An 18,264-nucleotide genomic window follows, 5' to 3' on the forward strand; every position below is an offset into this window, starting at 1 on the left:
AGATGGTTTGGAAGCTTCAACTGGCTCAAAAGAGTAGCTAGGCTGTCAGCAGATACTGATTTCAAGTGAATTCTCATTGGTAAGCCTCTGGCCACCTGCTCATTTTCCACATTGAAATAATTTCTAGGTTTTACCTTTAAAGCCCCACATGGTCTGAGAACAGAGTATTTAACCACCTAATGCTGTATGGGTTTGCCTCAATTTCTGAGATTATCCAAGGTCCTGCTCTGTGTATCCCTCTCTTCGGGGCTGAGTTGAGTGGCAGACACTAAGAACAGGGCCTTTTCAGTCCTACTGTTTTGTTTGTGCAATGCCCTAGTCCTTTCCCTGGCACCAAATCTGTTTATGTTGGGAGGGGGGGGGAATAAACCTCCACTTCCCATTTTAGATGGACAGGTGTAGTACTTGCAGAACTCACCCTGGTCACGTCTAAACTAACAGCCTACTTGAAACAAACTGAAATAATACCTTCTCCTCTGTTCTAAGCATTGCACAAATTAAATGAATGAATGACCATTAGATTCATAAACGGCCTCTAGACCTTTGGCCCACTTTACAGCTCTGAGAGTTTCAACAGCTATGAATACTACAAACATGAACACAAGAGTGGAAACAGATTCCTCTTTCTGTAAGTGACTGTTGCAGAGAGCAGAACAATCTTCTATTGCCAGTTACATCTACAGTGACACATGTGAATGGTATGTGTCAGTTAAGATACAAAAACAAAGAGAACAAAATCTTATTTTAAACAGCAGTCACTGAACAACTCAAATCAGGATCTGAAATGAGTATGTCAGTTACAGTAATCTTTCCTTACAAAGTACTTACAGATTGAAAAAGATGGTTAGCAGAATTATCATTAAAGACAAGAAATCAATGGAAAGGGGGACAAGAAACTTTTTTAAGCAATACAAGGAGGGGGAATATTTTATTTTATGTCTCATTTCTGGAACCCTTCATTCTGTTTTTATTTCCAGGCAGCTCAGCAGGGTTAATGTAAATTGCTCCATTAATGTAAATTAATGTAAATTGCTCCAGAATAACAGCAGAAGGCACCAAGAACTAGGAAACTTGGGTAATAGAGCCCATTCACCTTGCTCTTGGCTTTACCAGGGCCTCTAGCTGGCAGAAGGGAATATCCATATCCTAGATTCTAGAAAGTTAAAGTACATTCTGGGTATCCATGACCCCTTCCTCTATCCTTTCTTCCTTGTTAACTTTGCATTCTGCCAGAAAATCTGCCCAGAGAGAGAAAAGAAAGCCCAGATCTTTCTCTCTCCTCCAATTCCCACATCCAGTACTGATGGAGCCTAGCAGAAAGGATATATGCACATCAAAAATTTGATAAAATAATCATAGTATTTTATATAAAGTCCTTGCTGAGGTTTGAGGGAAGAAGAGTCCCATGGCGCAGAGTGGTAAGCTGCAGTATTGTAGACCAAGCTCTGCTCATGACCTGAGTTCGATTCCTTCCGAGGTAGATAAAATGAGGACCCAGCTTGCTGGGGGTAAAGTGTAGATAGCAGACCATCCTGTAAAAACCACCCCATAAAAAGTCTGCTGTGAAAACATGTTGCAGAAACAACTGGTGCTTGCACAGGGGACTATCTTTTTTTTTTTACCTTTAGGTTTGAGGGATAGAATTCCCTGAACTGCATCCTTCTATCCCGAAGTCATAAACACCAAAATAACAACAGCTCTACGAATGAGTTGTGCTGTGGTTGCGCTTTTCTCTCTTTCTAGAACCTAGTACATTCAGACGTCACTAAGCCAACACTAAGATGACACATGCACAAACCTTTTTTTTTTTTTTTTTTTTGCTGTAGATGCTTTTTGCTCATGGAGAATACTAGGTAGAAATTAATACTTGTTATCAATGATATGTGAATGCATGCACACAAAGAACAAGGTACCAGCCCGGTGGCAGTCCAGGTTTGTCAGCTTAAAGTGACAGCAGAACACAACCCAGCTTAATAAATAGATTTTAAAAACTTTGCCCATCTCCTGCAGTACAGTGTCTTATAAGTTATTTCAAATAAATCAGAATTTTCACTTAAAAATCTAGAGTATTTGCAGCTCTAGTTACGATCTCTAGGCTAGCAGATACATTTGTTTGTGTGAAAGATTCTATTCAACATGCCTTGTAGGTTAAAGATTTTATATCAGTAAGCAGTCCTTAAGTTAGAAAAAAAACAGGGCACCTCACTTGCAATAAAATACCATATATACTGATAAGAAAAGCTGACATGATGGTTCAAAATACTCAGAAAGCACTTCTTTAAAACAGAAGTATTTACAGTGTAAATTAAGCCAGGCAATAAAGATATTATGTCCAACCAGGCTGTCATAAATGATACACTGGGTGCTTTTGCTGATCCAGACCTGGGTGTAATCTGAGCCAGGGTTCAGTCGGAAAGCTACTATTAGTGCTAGAGATTCATGCCCAGAACAGATGAATCTCAAAGTACTTCTGAAAAATATACACAATGCAATTCCATTGCCATTAAGTAATTATAGTCCAGACACACATATTTGGGAACTAGAGGAAGAGATGTCAAGATCTCCAGACTATGATTGCTTCAGAATAGGCAGGTCTTATTTTCAAACACTTCTGAGTAACAAAACTTTTGGGGGGATGATAGAAATGTCTCATTCAACAAGGACAAGATTTTTTTTTAAAGAGTAGCAGAAGACTGGAAAGCTGAATAGGAAGAGGACCCAGGAAGTGGCAGAGCTGAGAGGCAGGAAGCCCAAGGGAGGCAGAAAGCTGCAGGAAGGAAGATAACAAAAGTTGAGTGAGAACTTGGTGACAGAGGCAAAGACCTGAAGCAGTTAGAGAAAGAGATGGAAGAGGCAGAAGGTTAAAGAAAGAAAGTGCCAAAGAGAAAGGGGAAAGCTGAACACAAGGCCTAAATATAGGAGAGGTTATCTGGTATTGGTAAAACGACATGCAGGTGAATTGGGGGATTATGTTTCAGAGAATAAAGATTATATAGGGCCAAAGAAGAATACGGGTGCAAGTAGTCATGGAGATTTTGCATACTGATTTGACTAACCAGTTATTTATTTGATGGCACAGTTCCAGTTCCAATATGGAGACTCATAATGGTTAAGTTCAAGATGGAAGCTAGTCAAGGAAATGCACTAGGGATCATTTCAACCAGGAAGAGGGAATGTAAAGGTTGAAAAAGCTGCAAGTGATTAAGGGAGAAAACGTATTTCTACTTATTACTTCCCAAGAATGAATCTGCTCCATGAAGCAGCTGGACACAAGGTGAGAACCATTCATCACTGGCTAGGAATCTAAAAGAGACACTGAGGTATTATCCAGGAGCAACCTGGATAGTAGGGCTGCCAATTTCCCAGGCTGGGCAGGGGTTCCCCCGCCTGGGAGGTTCCCAATCACATTGGACCAGCAGGGGGATCCTCCCCCGACGTCTCTGGCATGATGATCTCACTCGCATTGTACCATAGAGTATTCCCTCCCAAATTGCTAGAACATCCAGGAAAACCAGAATTTTCCCGGAAGCTCCTAGAGTGATGTCATCACACTGTCATTGTGAGTGACGTCATCACGCCATGCGTGCTCTGTGCACAAAAAACAGTCCCCCGCCAGAGGCTGCAGGGAACTTGACAACCTTACTGGATAGGGCTGGCAACACCAGGTTGAAAAATCAGCAAAGTGGTTTGGAAATTTGGGGATGCAGCGTGGGGAGCAGAAACTCTACCCTGTAAATGAGACATTTTCTCCAGGGAAACTTATTTCTATTGACAAGTGATGAGCTGTAATTCCAAAAGTTCCCCAGGCCCAACATGGAGGTTAACAACCCTAGGCCTACATGAAAATCCTACCTCAGATTTAAAATAATTGCATTACTTGAGGGAAATAGCTCCCTCTCACACATGCCATTTGTAAATCTTGTTATTTTAAAAGCCTACTTTGTAGGGTGAGAGTAACTAAATCAAAGTCTGCACTCTGCGTGCTTAAATTGCTATAGAAATTATACTCTACATATGTTTATGTAAATTGTAGCTCAACAACAACTTTAGCACATCAGTGTATACCAGAAGCTGAGATAGTAGAAATCTTCGAACTTTTGTTTGCTGTTCTTTAGTGCAGTCATTCATTTGCAATTCAAAAGGCACAAGTTACATCACCTCTGTTTTAGGACAAGAGGGAAAAGTGGACATATTAGAAAAAAAGACTTGCTGAAAGGTTGTAGAATTACATAACTATGATTAACCATTCTTCAGTATATACCCATCCAAAAACTGGAGGGGGGGGGGTAATTTTCCACACTATAACAATCCAACTATGTTGGCGGTAATTCCATTTCCGAAAGTAAACCACAGACAAATTCTTGACTGAAAACAATATAGATAATTTGAATGAAGATATATAGAAAACTGAATCACCTCTCCTCTTATCTGAAGAACCCTTTACAAAAAGTGCCAACTTTCTGTTTTTGATACTTGATTCAAGCAGCATATGCACTCTAAAACTCTATCCATGAAAGATGACAATCTCTACCTGTTATCACATCACACATTTCATTTGGAAATTAATAGAAATTAAGACAATGGCAAAACCAGACACTTACATCTGATGCATTTTTATAGACATCTACATGCTGTCAATGACTTTTACCCTTAGAACTCAACCCAATAAATTGACAATCATAAAAGTTAAATTAATTCTATAGGTGTAAAGATTTTAATAATAATACTAATTTACTTTGGGGATTCTATTAAAATATTTTTATGTTTTAAAAAAAACTTTATCTGAAAGGCAGTCACAATTGTATTAAAAATTAAGTAAGGAATCGTTAATACTCACAAAGCCAATTAATGTAACGAGAGTTGTTTGTAATAAGTGGAAGCAAGTGTTAACAGGCAACACGAATATTGCTCAGGTATTTAGTGCCAAATTTGAATTTATACTGTTCTAACACTACAGCATATTTACCTTGCTCCTGTTTGGTGAAATGCTAAAAATGGCATTTTCTTCTGTAGAAGATGGACACCCACAATTAGAAAACAATAGATGACTTTGATTTTGAAGTTCAAACTGGTCCAGATTTTCACTGTTCTTCTCAGAGGAATTATCAACATTCCCAAAGAAAGCAATTTCTTTACACAGCTTGACTAGCACAGAATTTGAGCTAGGATTTTGCTTAAAGTGAAGGCCATTGCTGTTCTCCTGGAATGTTAACTTTCCTGTAAGCTCATCATGAAAAAATTCCTTTTTTTGTGTGCTGGAGCTGGAAATATCTTTCTCTGAATGCTTTCTCAACTCTTCATTTAAGCATGTCTCTTCCTCTTCAGATATGCTACCTCTTAGGTTACCAGCATGAGCCCCAGAATCACAGCTTGTCTCACTCAGCAGTTTTGTTTTCACAAGATCAGTGATAACTTCTCTGCTACTCCCATGAAGATCAGTGTTGTGCATCAGAGTTTTCTTAATAACGGACTCTCTGGGATGAGCTGCTATTTCTTTGCAATTCTGTTTTCCAGTTTGGATTTTCCCTTCACTTTCTTTAATCTTTCCAGCTTCCTTTTCATCTTCTGTTTGTTTCCTTCTTGATTTCCTCTTGAAATATTTTCTTCCAGGGGAATGTTTTGCAGGGCTCAAGGGAGCTTTGGCAGGATCCAAACACTGGTCTTCTTTATCAGCTCTGACACATCCACAGACATTCCCCATTTGGCTCACAGAGTATCACAGCCACACAGATTCTGTTATTTCATTATGTTTACATGAGCTGAAATCATTTCCAGAGAGTTAAGACACCCAGTTTATATCCTAGTATCCTCAGACTGCACTCTCGTCCTTCTCAGGACGTGGCCATTTTGCTTATGAGAACTGCACACGCAATAAATGTTGGTGGCATCGTGCCCAGGCTGGGCCTGTGTCTGATTAGACACTGAGGCTTATTTCTGGCCACCAGTCCTCTTAAGCAAACATCACTGCCTCAACATTAAAGTGTAATGCTGATGGTCTTTTGCAGGGATGACACAGCACTTACAGGCAACTGAATCACCTCATGTAGATTTTAACTTTCTCTTTCATTACAGAAATAAAACTTTAAAACCTTTGAAACTTGTAACTAGCACTATAGATCCAAAGTTCATACCACCAAAGCAATGCAGACCTTCCTTATGCAGTCAGATTATAAAATCTGGATACTGGAGGTCCTGAAAATAGATAACAAGGTTCCTCTCTAGAGGGATGTGCCACTGTATAATTTGTAATGTGCTGGGGGTGATAGGAAGGTATCCCAGGCAAGTTCAAAGAGCAATAGCCTCAATGTCTGAGCAAGACAAAAGCTTCCACAAGTAAAAAGCAGAACAGAGGGAAATAAAAAGAAATAACACATCTGTATAGAAAGCTGAAAACAAACTTCTTGCAAACTGGAGAATATTTGTTGTGTAAGTATAATCTTATAAGCTTCTTTCGCTTCAGGAAAAAAAGAGCTTTATTTCTGTACTGCAGTGGCATGTATTCAACCATCTGTGAACTTTGCGGGGTACGACATTCCTGCTTTCCCCTTCTGCTTCAATCCACTGACCACCCCCCTCCCCCAGTGTTGTTCCTACCACTCTGCTGAGCAAAGTTTAAAGCCTTCCTCCAGCCTAAAGGCTGTTCCTCCAATTTGTGGCTCTATCACCGGAGAAAGATATATTAAGACGGAAAAGGCTCCATGGGCTGAATTAGATTCCCTGGAGGATGGTTGGATCACCCCACTGACATGTCAGCTAAATTATTTAAAAATGGCCACAACTACCACCCATCCCAGTTCTATAGCAGAGCTACTGCTTTACCTATATCAGTTGACTTGCAGATAAAAGAGCCAATTCTTAGTTTATTAGAATGGGTAGCACAGTAGCCATTCTCTTGTAGCTCCACCCAGCACCATTCTACTCAAGAAATTCTGCAGAAATGACCACTAAATAAAGTAGCTTTCCATACCAGCATCACCTACCACTTTGCTCCTTTACACCTTTATATGTGAGGTGAATTACAAAACCTGCTTTTGACTCTGGTTTACAGCCTCTTACAAGACTCAGCCCATACGTTTGTCTTATTTTATGCAATCTCTCTGAGCTGGTGTCCCCATGCTATCAATATTCTAGTCCAAATATGTGTAGCGTGAACAGGGGAATTTCAAAGTTCACCATTACTCATATTGTTCCAATCAATGCACTTCTACTAATATGTGTAAAAGCTTCCATGTGAGATAACATCATCATGCAGTAAAGAAAAACCTTCAGCTAATGTCAGCTGATATAAGGTCCCAATTTCCTAGTATGCACCATGACATCATTGTTTAATCATGTCTCAGAGCACACTAAAGCCTTCCTTGTATGGCTGATATCCATCATTGTTCCTGTATCACTTTTAAAATCAGCTTGACCAAAGGTTGCCCAGGTCTGCTGTCACCCATATACTTGTTCTTTGAATGACTGGCAACACTCCAATGAAGCCGGCAAAACTATTTAAAAGAGAATGCTCATAATAAAATGCTACGTGACTAAGCTGCACCTGTAAAATAAACAGTGAATATTTTCATCCTCAGACCTATTAAAGGAGAAGGATGGACATGGGGGAAGCAAAGACATTGCTGACCCTACTATAATGAATCAAAGCTTTCCAGAACCATAAAAAGACATTAATATATGGTATTTTCCATTTCATTTTAAGGATACACTTTCCTCCTGAAACTCTGTGGCCTTAACAGGAAAACTGTAATGACAGTCATCACAATACAAATATGTTTATTGATGATACAGAAAACATTTGGATGGTAAAGAAATATAATTTTAAGAGTTATGGTTTTCCCCCCTAAGCAGGGGGCGGGGCAGTTCTCAATACTGAGGGGGAGTGTTTACTACAAACGGCTAAGAAAATGCAACAAAATCAGTAAATTAATTATTCTGTGTTACCATCTAGGTTGTATATACTCATCATCTTAATCCCTAACTTAAGTATATTAAATTGGAAGTAAACTACATGGATATCAATGGAACTCACCTGCAAGTACATGGGTACAGATTTTTTTAGCTCTTCAAGCACAAAAACTCAATGCAAACAACATTAACACAACACATGAAACAAACAAATGCAAGATTAAAAAAATACAAACAGCAGCTTACGCCCCTCCCCCTCCTTTCACCAAACTGAACAAATTGGAACTTGACCTAATACATATGATCAGGCACTAATTCAAGGAGCCCTACTGGGCATTTGTCTAATTCTAGAAAGCTCTACCCACTGTTTCACAGCAGCAGCTAAAACCAGAGCCATTCACAGATGGTGAGGACAATCCTTTTGAGCACCTGGTTCTGCTGGAGCTAGTCCACTTTATTTCTTTTTATTTGGAAATCTCTTCCCTGTATTTTGTTTTGTCCCTTTCCCACCACTTTTTGAATTACAAGACTCAGCCCATACGTTTGTCTTATTTTATGCAATCTCTCTGAGCTGGTGTCCCCATGCTATCAATATTCTAGTCCAAATATGTGTAGCGTGAACAGGGGAATTTCAAAGTTCACCATTACTCAAATTCATCTCTTAAAAAGCTGTGCTTTACAAAAGACAGTCTGCCCTGTTGCAAACCACAAGGGAAGTAATAGCTTATCACCTCCTACAACTAAGGATTAAATCACAGGCATCATATAGCTTGAGACTGTTGAGAAGAGCAATCATTGACCTTTCATCTGACTGTTTTAAATCATGAGCAGATTACAAATGAATCTGTGAAGACAAGGTTCAATGTCTGGAGGCAGACCAGAAGTAGACCTCAAAGGTAGATTCTGCTGGCCAACTGCCACAGAAACATATGTTGGCAGTTAATGGCCCCTTGAACATATGAAGCTGCTTTACAAAACACAACCATTGGTTCATCTAGCTCAGTCCAGAATTCCCTCTAAGCAGGGCACATGAGTGGCTGCTCATTAACACAAGAAGTCCTGCTCAGCAGCAATCTGGAAACATGCAGGGTCTTGCACTGTCCATTGCCCTTTATAAGATAACAGCAGTTACATTCTGCTCAGAATGTGAACTGCTCTGCTCAGTAGGAGGGGGGGGGATAGAGGAAACATTGCTCTGTACCGTCTGATCCTACAGGCAGCAACTCTCCAGGGTCTCAGGAATAGAAAGATCCTTCCCAACAGTTGTTACCAGAGATCCTTTAAACCGGAGGTAGCAGGGACTGAATTTGAGACTTTCTGCATGCAAGGCATGTGCTCTACAAGTGAGCCACTGCTACGCCTTTAGAACCACTTAAGGCTCAAACATGTGAAACACTTTTCCTATTATAGTAGTTCTCTTCTCAGTACAAATCATTTCAATAAATACCAGGAAGTCATCTTATATCACCTTCAGGACTGACTGCTCCTGTGCCAACCAATCACAAACAAAGTGTCAGTCATAAACTTCTGTATTATTAGACCAAATAATTGCCCCACACAAGATCACAATAAGATACCACAATATTTTCATGATATATTTTATCTCCCTTTAGGGGGGGGGAAAGCAATCCCCAGGGAAAAGGTGTATTTTTCCATTTTGGATATAGTATTAAAATTAAAAGCAAAATTATGTAAAAACAGGTTGCAATGAGTTGCACAGCCCCTGGGGAGGGGTCACAAAGGAAGGCAAACAAGATTTAAGGCAGAGAGGAAGGAGTAACCGGGGTTGGCAAGCAGAAGGCAAGAGGGAATCGACTGGAGGAGAACACACTGAAATGGGAGGGAAAACAAAAACTGCCAGGAGACAAGGACAGATGCATAATGGCAGATCGGGAAGACACCACCGATACTAAGGACTAAACATCTCCAGGTCTATGGGCTTGTGAAGGGCTACAGGGAGTAAGCACTGAAGCAAGAGCATCCTAGTGTATACAAAAGACTAAGAGAAAAATAAAACTCAGAAGTACTCACTCTCAGCATCACAGGATCATTACTTAAGAAGCAACACAGGTGTACACTTCACCTTTTTTATTGCTGTGAAAAAGAAATATCATTCTTTTTCTACAACTGGAAAACTTGGAAATAAATAGGGTGTACCTCTATTGTAATTTTGGTTTTTCAGCTGCTATGACAATGGACACAAGATCTGGGTTGGTACAATGAAGACGAGGTTCTGAGACTCTCTGAAGGACAAAAGTTACTTTGGTTTATCTACATGTTGGTAATATTTTAACTACAAGTAAACCCAAATCAACACTGCTTTTGGCATCCTCCAACTCTAAAGTTAGACCAGCAATAATGCAATTTTTAATGCTTCTTTTTTTAAATGGCACAATTAACATTCCACTTATACTAAATAGCAGTTTTCTTGCTGAAAAGGTTTTGTGAGTTGAGCACTGGGGATTTAGAAGCTCTGGCCTTGACGTAAATGAACCCTAATCTATCTTGTTCTGTGGTACTTATTTAGGATTATCTACCTGAGGCTGGAAGGCCTTCAAATTAAACAAACCAAGTGAATATACAAATTGTATCACATCATATCCTGTCAGGGCCTTTTTTCCTAGAAAAAGAGGTGCTGGAGCTCTCAAGAGGGAAATGGAGAAACACACAGGTGCCCCTCATGAACTTTTGAACATTTTTTTGAAAATTTTGTTTCCACAAAGACATTACAGAACTCCATTACACTGTGCTCCCACACACAAAAAATGCCCTGTATCTTGTCTTTGTGGGTCAGGTATTTTTCTGTGAACCAGGTATTTTTAACTACTTAGATTCAGATATGTAGCAACATTCTGGTAGACATTCCAGTGAAGTATCAGTGTCACATTCTCTTACCCACTCTTGTGCATCAACTCACCCAGGGATAGGTCCAAATACACAAACTGCTTCTGCTCAACATGACATCTCCCTGAATCCATTACAAGAATGTCATGAAATAATTCAAAATTCCCCACAATGTAGCAAAAGTCCAGAAATATAGGAAACTAATGCCTTACATATCTGTTTACAAAGAGAAAATAGATGCCTACACACAGTTAAAAATATGACTTGCTACTCATAAGTACTTAAATGGAAAATGGTAGTTTGAAGAAGAAGAAAGATGAAGATTGCCAATTATGTCAGGGCCAGTGCTAGACTTTCTGGAGCCCTAGGAAAAGCTACCTACTTGCGCCCCCCCTCTCAAACAGCTAACCCAGCAGTCGTGCCAAGCAGTTTTTCCCAGCTGTCTAAAACTAAGACAGGGATGGCCAAACTATGGCTCTTTCACACATATTTTGTCGCTCTCTAAGCCCCCACTGCCTCATTGGCCAGCTTGGAGAAGGCATTTCTCTCTTCAAATTACTTTACCAAGCCTGCCAGCAGTTTGGAGAATGCATTAAAAAGTTAAGGTTGCTTTCTTTCCACCCCTCTCTCCCTCCTTCCTCTCCCCATCTTCCTTCCTTCCGGCTCTTAAACATTTGATGCTCATGTCTTCTAGCTCTCAAATTTCTGACATCGGCCACCCCTGAACAAAGGCAAACCTCGGAACACAGCAACTAGCATCTCCATCATTCATACCAAATAGAATTATGATTACTGTTTAGAACAAAGGCATTTATGTATCTTTCAAGTTATGGTACCAGGTCTGCAAATTTTTAATCTAGAACAGTGATATTTGTTCAGCGGCTTAGAAGTCACATGTTGTTGCTAACATTCAGTTGGTTCCTGGAGATCACCCCAAATTACAACAAGGAGGCAGCAACAAGGAAGTTCAGGGTTAGACCTTGAATGGGAGTCCAACAAGGAAGTTCAGCGTTGCTATGGCAAGGCAGGTGATGGCAACCCACCTCTGCTGGACTTGAAAACCCCATGGGACTTGGTTGCCATAAGTCAGCTGTGACTTCACAGCATTTCCCACCACCAAGAGGTATGCTGAGCAGATCTCAGAAGGCTTTAAAAGGGGCGGGGGGTTATCGGTAGTGATTAGCCATGATAACTAAACAGTAGAACCTCCATATTCAGGGGCAGTTCACCCTTGAGTACCATTTCCTAGGAAGGGGGACCTCAGGAGCAGGCAATTGCCAAGAGGTATGTTGAGCAGATCTCAGAAGGCTTTAAAAGGGGTGGGGGGTTATCAGTAGTGATTAGCCATGATAACTAAACAGTGGAACCTCCATGTTCAGAGGCAGTTCACACTAAAGCACAATTCCCGGGAAGGGGGGGACCAACAAGAAAGTCCAGGGTTAGAACCAGTATTCTTTCTAAGCTGAGTTAGTGTGAGCTAGTTCACAGTTTTTTAGCCTCTAGCTCACATATTTTTGTCTTAGCTCAGGAAAAATGGTCCCAGAGCAAATTAACTACTGCAGTAGCTCACAACTTCAGTGCCAGTAGCTCACAAAATAGAATTTTGCTCAGCAGACTCCAAAACTTAAGAGAGAGCATTGGTTAGATTTTGAATGGGATACCAATAAGGAAGTCCAGGGTTGCTATGGTAAGGCAGGCAGTGGCAAAACACCTCTGTTGTTTTTTTGCCTTGAAAACCCTATGGGGCTTGGTTGCCATAAGTCAACTGTGACTTCACAGCATTTTCCATTACCAAGAGGTATGCTGAGCAGATCTCAGAAGGCTTTAAAAGGGGTGGGGGGGTTATCAGTAGTGATTAGCCATGATAACTAAACAGTAGAACCTCCATATTCAGGGGCAGTTCACCCTTGAGTACCATTTCCTAGGAAGGGGGACCTCAGGAGCGGGCAATTGCCTTTTGTGCCTTGCTTCTGGGTTTCCTGAAACCATCTGGCTGACCCATCCTGGCAAAAGGATACCCAACCGAGATGCTCCATTGCTATAGCAGGGTGGTCCTGGACTTCTTAAACGGACAAGCCAGATGTCAAGGCTCCAATCTGGCAGAATTTTAGCACACTACTGGACTTCTGAAGTGCGCAGGGCAAGTTGCAGAGTTCCAGATGGACGGGGGGAGGGGGAGACAGAGAGGGCAGGGGGTAGGTGCCAGCAGGGACAGCTTACCCTACAAATCCTACCAGACACTGCCAGCTGCATCCAGCAGCAGCAGGAGGTAAGTGAAGGGTCTTTGGAGGGGCATCCGCAGCTCCATTTCTGCTTCCCACAGGGGGTGGTGGGAGCCCCAAGGAAGGGGCTGTGCTGCTGGGATGGTGGGGAGCAGCAGAGGCACCTGGCTCGATTTGAACAGCACAGCCAGAGGAGCCCTGCCTCTTCCAGGGCGGAGGGGGGGGAACACTCCTGTCAGCCTCCCACCTCACAAAGGAAAGGAGCAAGCCCAGCCAGAGGAGAAATGGAGGAAGAAGGGCTTCAAGAAGACATTTCTCCAGGCGGCCCAGCTTGCAGGGCAAACAGGGCTTTCTCCACACTTAAAACAGGTTTTTGCTACTGCCGTGTGCTCCAACTCCACCCTCTCCTGCACCAAAGACAAATCACTGGCCTGGACATCATCAGGGGATTGTGGTATAGCTAGGAAAGGACAGTATGCACAGGCGCAGTTGGGTGGCTCCGAGCTTGTTGCCAGGCTGGGAGGTGGTCGCAGATGGTTTGGCTTTGCGGCAGGCAGAGAGGAGGAAGGCAGCACCAGTGCCCTGAGGCTCCTGGGTGGGAGTGTCTTTGCACAGGCAGGCAGCAACCAGGGCTTGGAGGTGGGAGAGAAAGAGGTAGCAGTTGGGAGAGCTTCACGCATGGGGAAAGGGGGCAACCCCAAGGCTGGGTGGCGCTCAAGGCAGTCACCTACCTCGCCTACTCCCATGCGCTGGGCCTGGACACTGTACAACATGTTTGGACCTTGCAGCCAAAATTAACTGCAACTATATCTTCCAATACAGGTTTCCAAAACACCAGGGATGGCCAACGGTAGCTCTCCAGATGTTTTTGCCTACAACTCCCATCAGCCCCAGCCATTGGCCATGTTGGCTGGGGCTGATGGGAGTTGTAGGCAAAAACATCTGGAGAGCTACCGTTGGCCACCCCTGCAATACACCATGAGCCCTGATTTTGTTTTCCGTTACACAAAGATGGGGAAATATCTATCTAAATTATTGTGGTATGAGCCTAGCTAAGGAACTCAGTTTTGCAAGTTATTGATTTATCCTGGCTGGACAATATGATTGATTTATCCTGGCCAGACAAAGAGGGAGTAGCAACTAAGACTTTATATGTATTTGCACATGCACATATTCACACAGAAACCATGAAAAGGCAAAGGTGTATATACCCTGATATTGTGATATCTGCAGCTGTATCTTCTATTTATGTCAATGAAAATATATTTGTGGTACAAAAAATGGCCCAACATACTTCATATAAACAGAGAAAAACAGTGCAACTTAGTTATGATTCTGCTGGAATGAAGTGGGACTTTCAGACTTCAAAAGGGCATTTAAGATATGACAGCTATAAAACTTCACATACAGAGAGGAAGCAAAACTGCTTTCCTATACATGTTGCAGTTTTCTTAACTTGAATATTGCTTCCAAGTGATGAGCAACCTTAAGAGGAGGTCTGCTTCTCCTACAATGCCGAAAGCACACAAGTAATGCTTAGTGGGATCCATCCCAAAGCCAAAATGATTCCAGAAAGAAGTAATACAAAACTGATGATGATATATTAGTTGGTGTGGTGCAGTGGTTAAGTGTGCAGACTCTTATCTGGGAGAGCCAGGTTTGATTCCCCACTCCTTCAGATGCACCTGCTATTGTGACCTTGAGTCAGTCACAAGTTCTCACAGACCTGTTCCTCTCAAGAGTAGTTTCTGTTAGAGCTCTCTCAGTCCCACCTACCTCACAGGCAATGTTCCGTCTAAGCTGCAGAGTTTTGTGAGCAAAAATTCTACTTTGTGAGCTACTGGCATTGAAGTTGTGAGCTACTGCAGAAAATAGTGTGCTCTGGGGCCATTTTTCCTGAGCTAAGACAAAAATGTGCAAGCCAGAGGCTAAAAATCTGTGGGCTGGCTCAGCCTAACTCAGCTTAGAGGGAACATTGCTCACAGGGTGTCTGTTGTGGGGAGGGAAAGAGAAAGATTGTAAGCCACTCTGAGACGCCTTCAAATAGTGAAGGGCGGGATATAAATCCAATCTCTTCTTCTTCTTCTACACTGATTTCTATTTAATGAACCTCTTATCATTTAAACATCTCACTATTTCTGTTTAGCTTTGGTAATCTGAAGTATCAGTTCTCCAAGCAGCATATGCTTGGGTGTTTTTGAAATGCAAATACATCAGTAATAAAAGAAACAAATGGCATGGTCATGAGCATTTGGCAAGTTTTTAAATGGCAAGAAAATATTTTAAATGCTATGTAATTATTTCTAATAATGCAGCAAGTCTTATGATTGAGAATTAAGAATCCCAAAGCAAATACGGGCAAATTTACCACAAAACACAGTTTTCAGGCACTAAGGATGAGGAAAATTAACACCACATAATTCTGTAACGACGAAACATAATTCTGTAAGTATACTCAATGCAGTATTTCTAGTGCCATCTAGTGTGATCCAGCACTACCAATACATCCAAGAAAAACCACACTTTCATTTTTAACTGCTTAGTGTGTTTGTGATAACTTCTGAAGCAACATCACTCTGATCCAACAAACCCATAAAAACTTGACTTAATCTATATTGCTCTTTGAATTAAAAAAAATACTTTATTGGCTTAATATGAGGGTGCTAAATTGGCTTCCAGATTCCCAAAATCAACTTTTTGCAATTACTATTTTTTTGCAATTACTTTTGCAATTTTTTTCTAATTAAAGTTCAATTTTTTTACAATTCATTAAATTAGACAAAGAATATTATAATATCAAAACCTGATGAAATGAAGCATTAGTTTTATTTTGAATCAAATGAACTGGAGCCCCCCCCCCCCATACAAAAAATTAGATGTCAGATTTAATGTACTACTAAGGATGGTCAATGCAAATATTATAATATCCCATATCACAACTTTGTGACATTTCCTTATAAGTATATATTAAAGAAGAAGAAAATTCAAAATGTTGGCATTACAAGCGTTTTACTGTAACTAATATAGCCACTTTGGTTTTATAATTATTGTTCTTTTTAATGTCACATGGAAATACAGCCAGCATCAATATTACTGGTCGAAACAGGAAACATGCTTTTCAGTCTTATCTATTTCATAATATAAACCCCCTTTCTTATTTAGTTACCTGATGTTACAATGTTGCATTGCGAATTCAAATAAACTTTGATTTGCAAAAGTTAAAAAACCCTGCATTTTTATCACTCTAATCTAAAGATTATAGAGAAATCTATACTACAATGATAATATTACAAACCCTGCCCGGCTGGACAGGCCACAGAACTTTGTTTACCACACCAACTTTCAACGATACTACATGTGATTTGTTCTCTGACTGACAAGTCTAATCATTGGCCATCAGACAAAAAAAAATTAAAATCAATATAAATTGAAAATAATGAGCCATCTTACCTGAAAGTGCAAAATTATGGTCCATATTAATCCCAAAGTCAATTTGGGATTCCCATCTGTTATGTCATCATTTCTAATGTTTACCAATTTCACCTGCCATTTGTAAAAGAAAAAAATCCAAAACACTTAAACAAATGAGCACAAAACATGTATCCTGACTCTTACATATGACATTGTGCATCTTTAGAAGCATGCTATGGAATAATCAATAATCTTAATAGAAGGTAAGGAGAAAACATTTTCAGTTCTGCTCAGATCTAACACAAGCTGGTGTTCTTTTTATTATGTGTATACTTATGAGACAGGGCAGATACAACAAATGCATGTATGTAAGAGACCATGAACAGATCATGGGAACACCAAATTACCAGTGGCCCCCACCATGTGTACGCTGGATTGGGTCCAGCCAGGTTTTTCATCTTGCCTTCATACTATATAGCCCACATTCCACATGGCTTTTCTACACACAAATTCCATGATCCCCAGAATAGCACAGAGCTGAATACATTTAGCATGAGTAAATGTGATCTGAGTCAAGAAATGCTTCCTCAGGGGCAACTAAACCAATTTCTTCTTCTGATAAAATGTACTTATCAGACAGCACAGAAGAATATTTAAGCAGTTCCTAAAAAAAACCAAAACTGATTTAAGTAGCCTCTGAGGAAGAGCCTCTAGATTCATATCATGCAGACCTTAATAAGCTTATTGGTTTCAGTGCACCTTTGATGTTTACCCTCTTCCTTGTTTCTTCTCAGCTACCGTCAATTCCTCCACAACCATTTAACATCTCCAAACCCACAGTTCTTTTATCTATCTAGAACATTTTAATCCTACCCTTCCTCCAAGGAGCTCAAGGCAGCATGAATAGTTTCCCTTCCCCATCTGATCTTGACAGCAACTCTGAGAGACAGGCAGACTCTCTCAGCCTAGACTGGCTCCAGGTCATCCTGTGAGCTTAATGTTAGGGCCAAATCAGACATGACTGTTTTTACAGCTTCCTCCGCTTTTTCAAACTTCATTCTCAGAAGCACAAGGTCTCAGTCCAAATTGGTGGGTGTGTGGGACAAGAAAGCTCAAATTGAAATAAATGTTGTTCATCTTTAAGGTGCCACTGGACATCTGTTTCATCTTGCTATAACATCCATAATCTAAAATGTGGGAATGAGATCTTTGCTGGTTACTCTGCAGAAGTAATCCCCGTTGCTGTGCCATTCCTACTATTTAGTTTTGACTCAGTTATATGAGCTTCCCACCAGATATGGGATCCATGTGGATGAAGGAAATATGTACAAGACTCAACCATACAATTTTTGAGCACGGATGATACAGTCCATTAGAAATGATGCAAAAGCATGGTTCATCTTCCTACAGCTATTTTTAATAGACAGTAGATAATCAAATCAATAAGAACATAACTGCAACGATGCCCTGTATCTGTTTTGCAGCTCAGAAATTTTAACAATAAGAGGGTAGAGCGGCAGAAAACACTAGAAAACCAGGAACAGAGAAGATGAGTATATATCATGAGAATAAATATATTTCCTATTTTATTTGCCAGTTACTCATATAGGAGTAAACACACCAGATCACAGCTGAGTAACTTTACTACTTAACGTACAAAAGATCATTCTTGCTTTGCCAATTATATGTTTTAATTTTGGCTTTTAAATATTTTCTTACCTGCCGTTTTTTCAAATAATCAAGTGCAATTTGTACATTCTGTAGTCTGTGAAAACGCATCCGACCTTTCTCCCTGGGCTAAAAACAGAAAATGAAGGCTGTGAGACTTTCTGCAGCAGAAATCCTACTAATTAAAAGCCAAAACAATTAAACATTTTTATAA

General features: G+C 40.5%; 1 protein-coding gene across 23 annotated transcripts in view; it reads right to left on the reverse strand.

The window, feature by feature from the left end:
- Positions 1-18,264, reverse strand: part of DST (dystonin) — a 489,979-nt gene that overhangs the window by 272,769 nt on the left and 198,946 nt on the right. For 22 of the 23 annotated variants that reach the window (XM_060235329.1, XM_060235262.1, XM_060235226.1 and 19 more), the window contains 2 exons: positions 18,102-18,179; positions 16,422-16,514 (listed from right to left, as the gene is read on the reverse strand). In XM_060235329.1, the coding sequence (XP_060091312.1) occupies positions 16,422-16,514; positions 18,102-18,179 (171 nt within the window). Of the gene's footprint in view, positions 1-4,966; positions 5,858-16,421; positions 16,515-18,101; positions 18,180-18,264 lie in introns of those variants that run through there. The other variant, XM_060235280.1, reaches the window with a different exon arrangement.

The sequence above is a fragment of the Heteronotia binoei genome, chromosome 1 (assembly GCF_032191835.1).
Source record: "Heteronotia binoei isolate CCM8104 ecotype False Entrance Well chromosome 1, APGP_CSIRO_Hbin_v1, whole genome shotgun sequence".
Classification (NCBI taxonomy): Eukaryota; Metazoa; Chordata; class Lepidosauria; order Squamata; family Gekkonidae; genus Heteronotia; species Heteronotia binoei.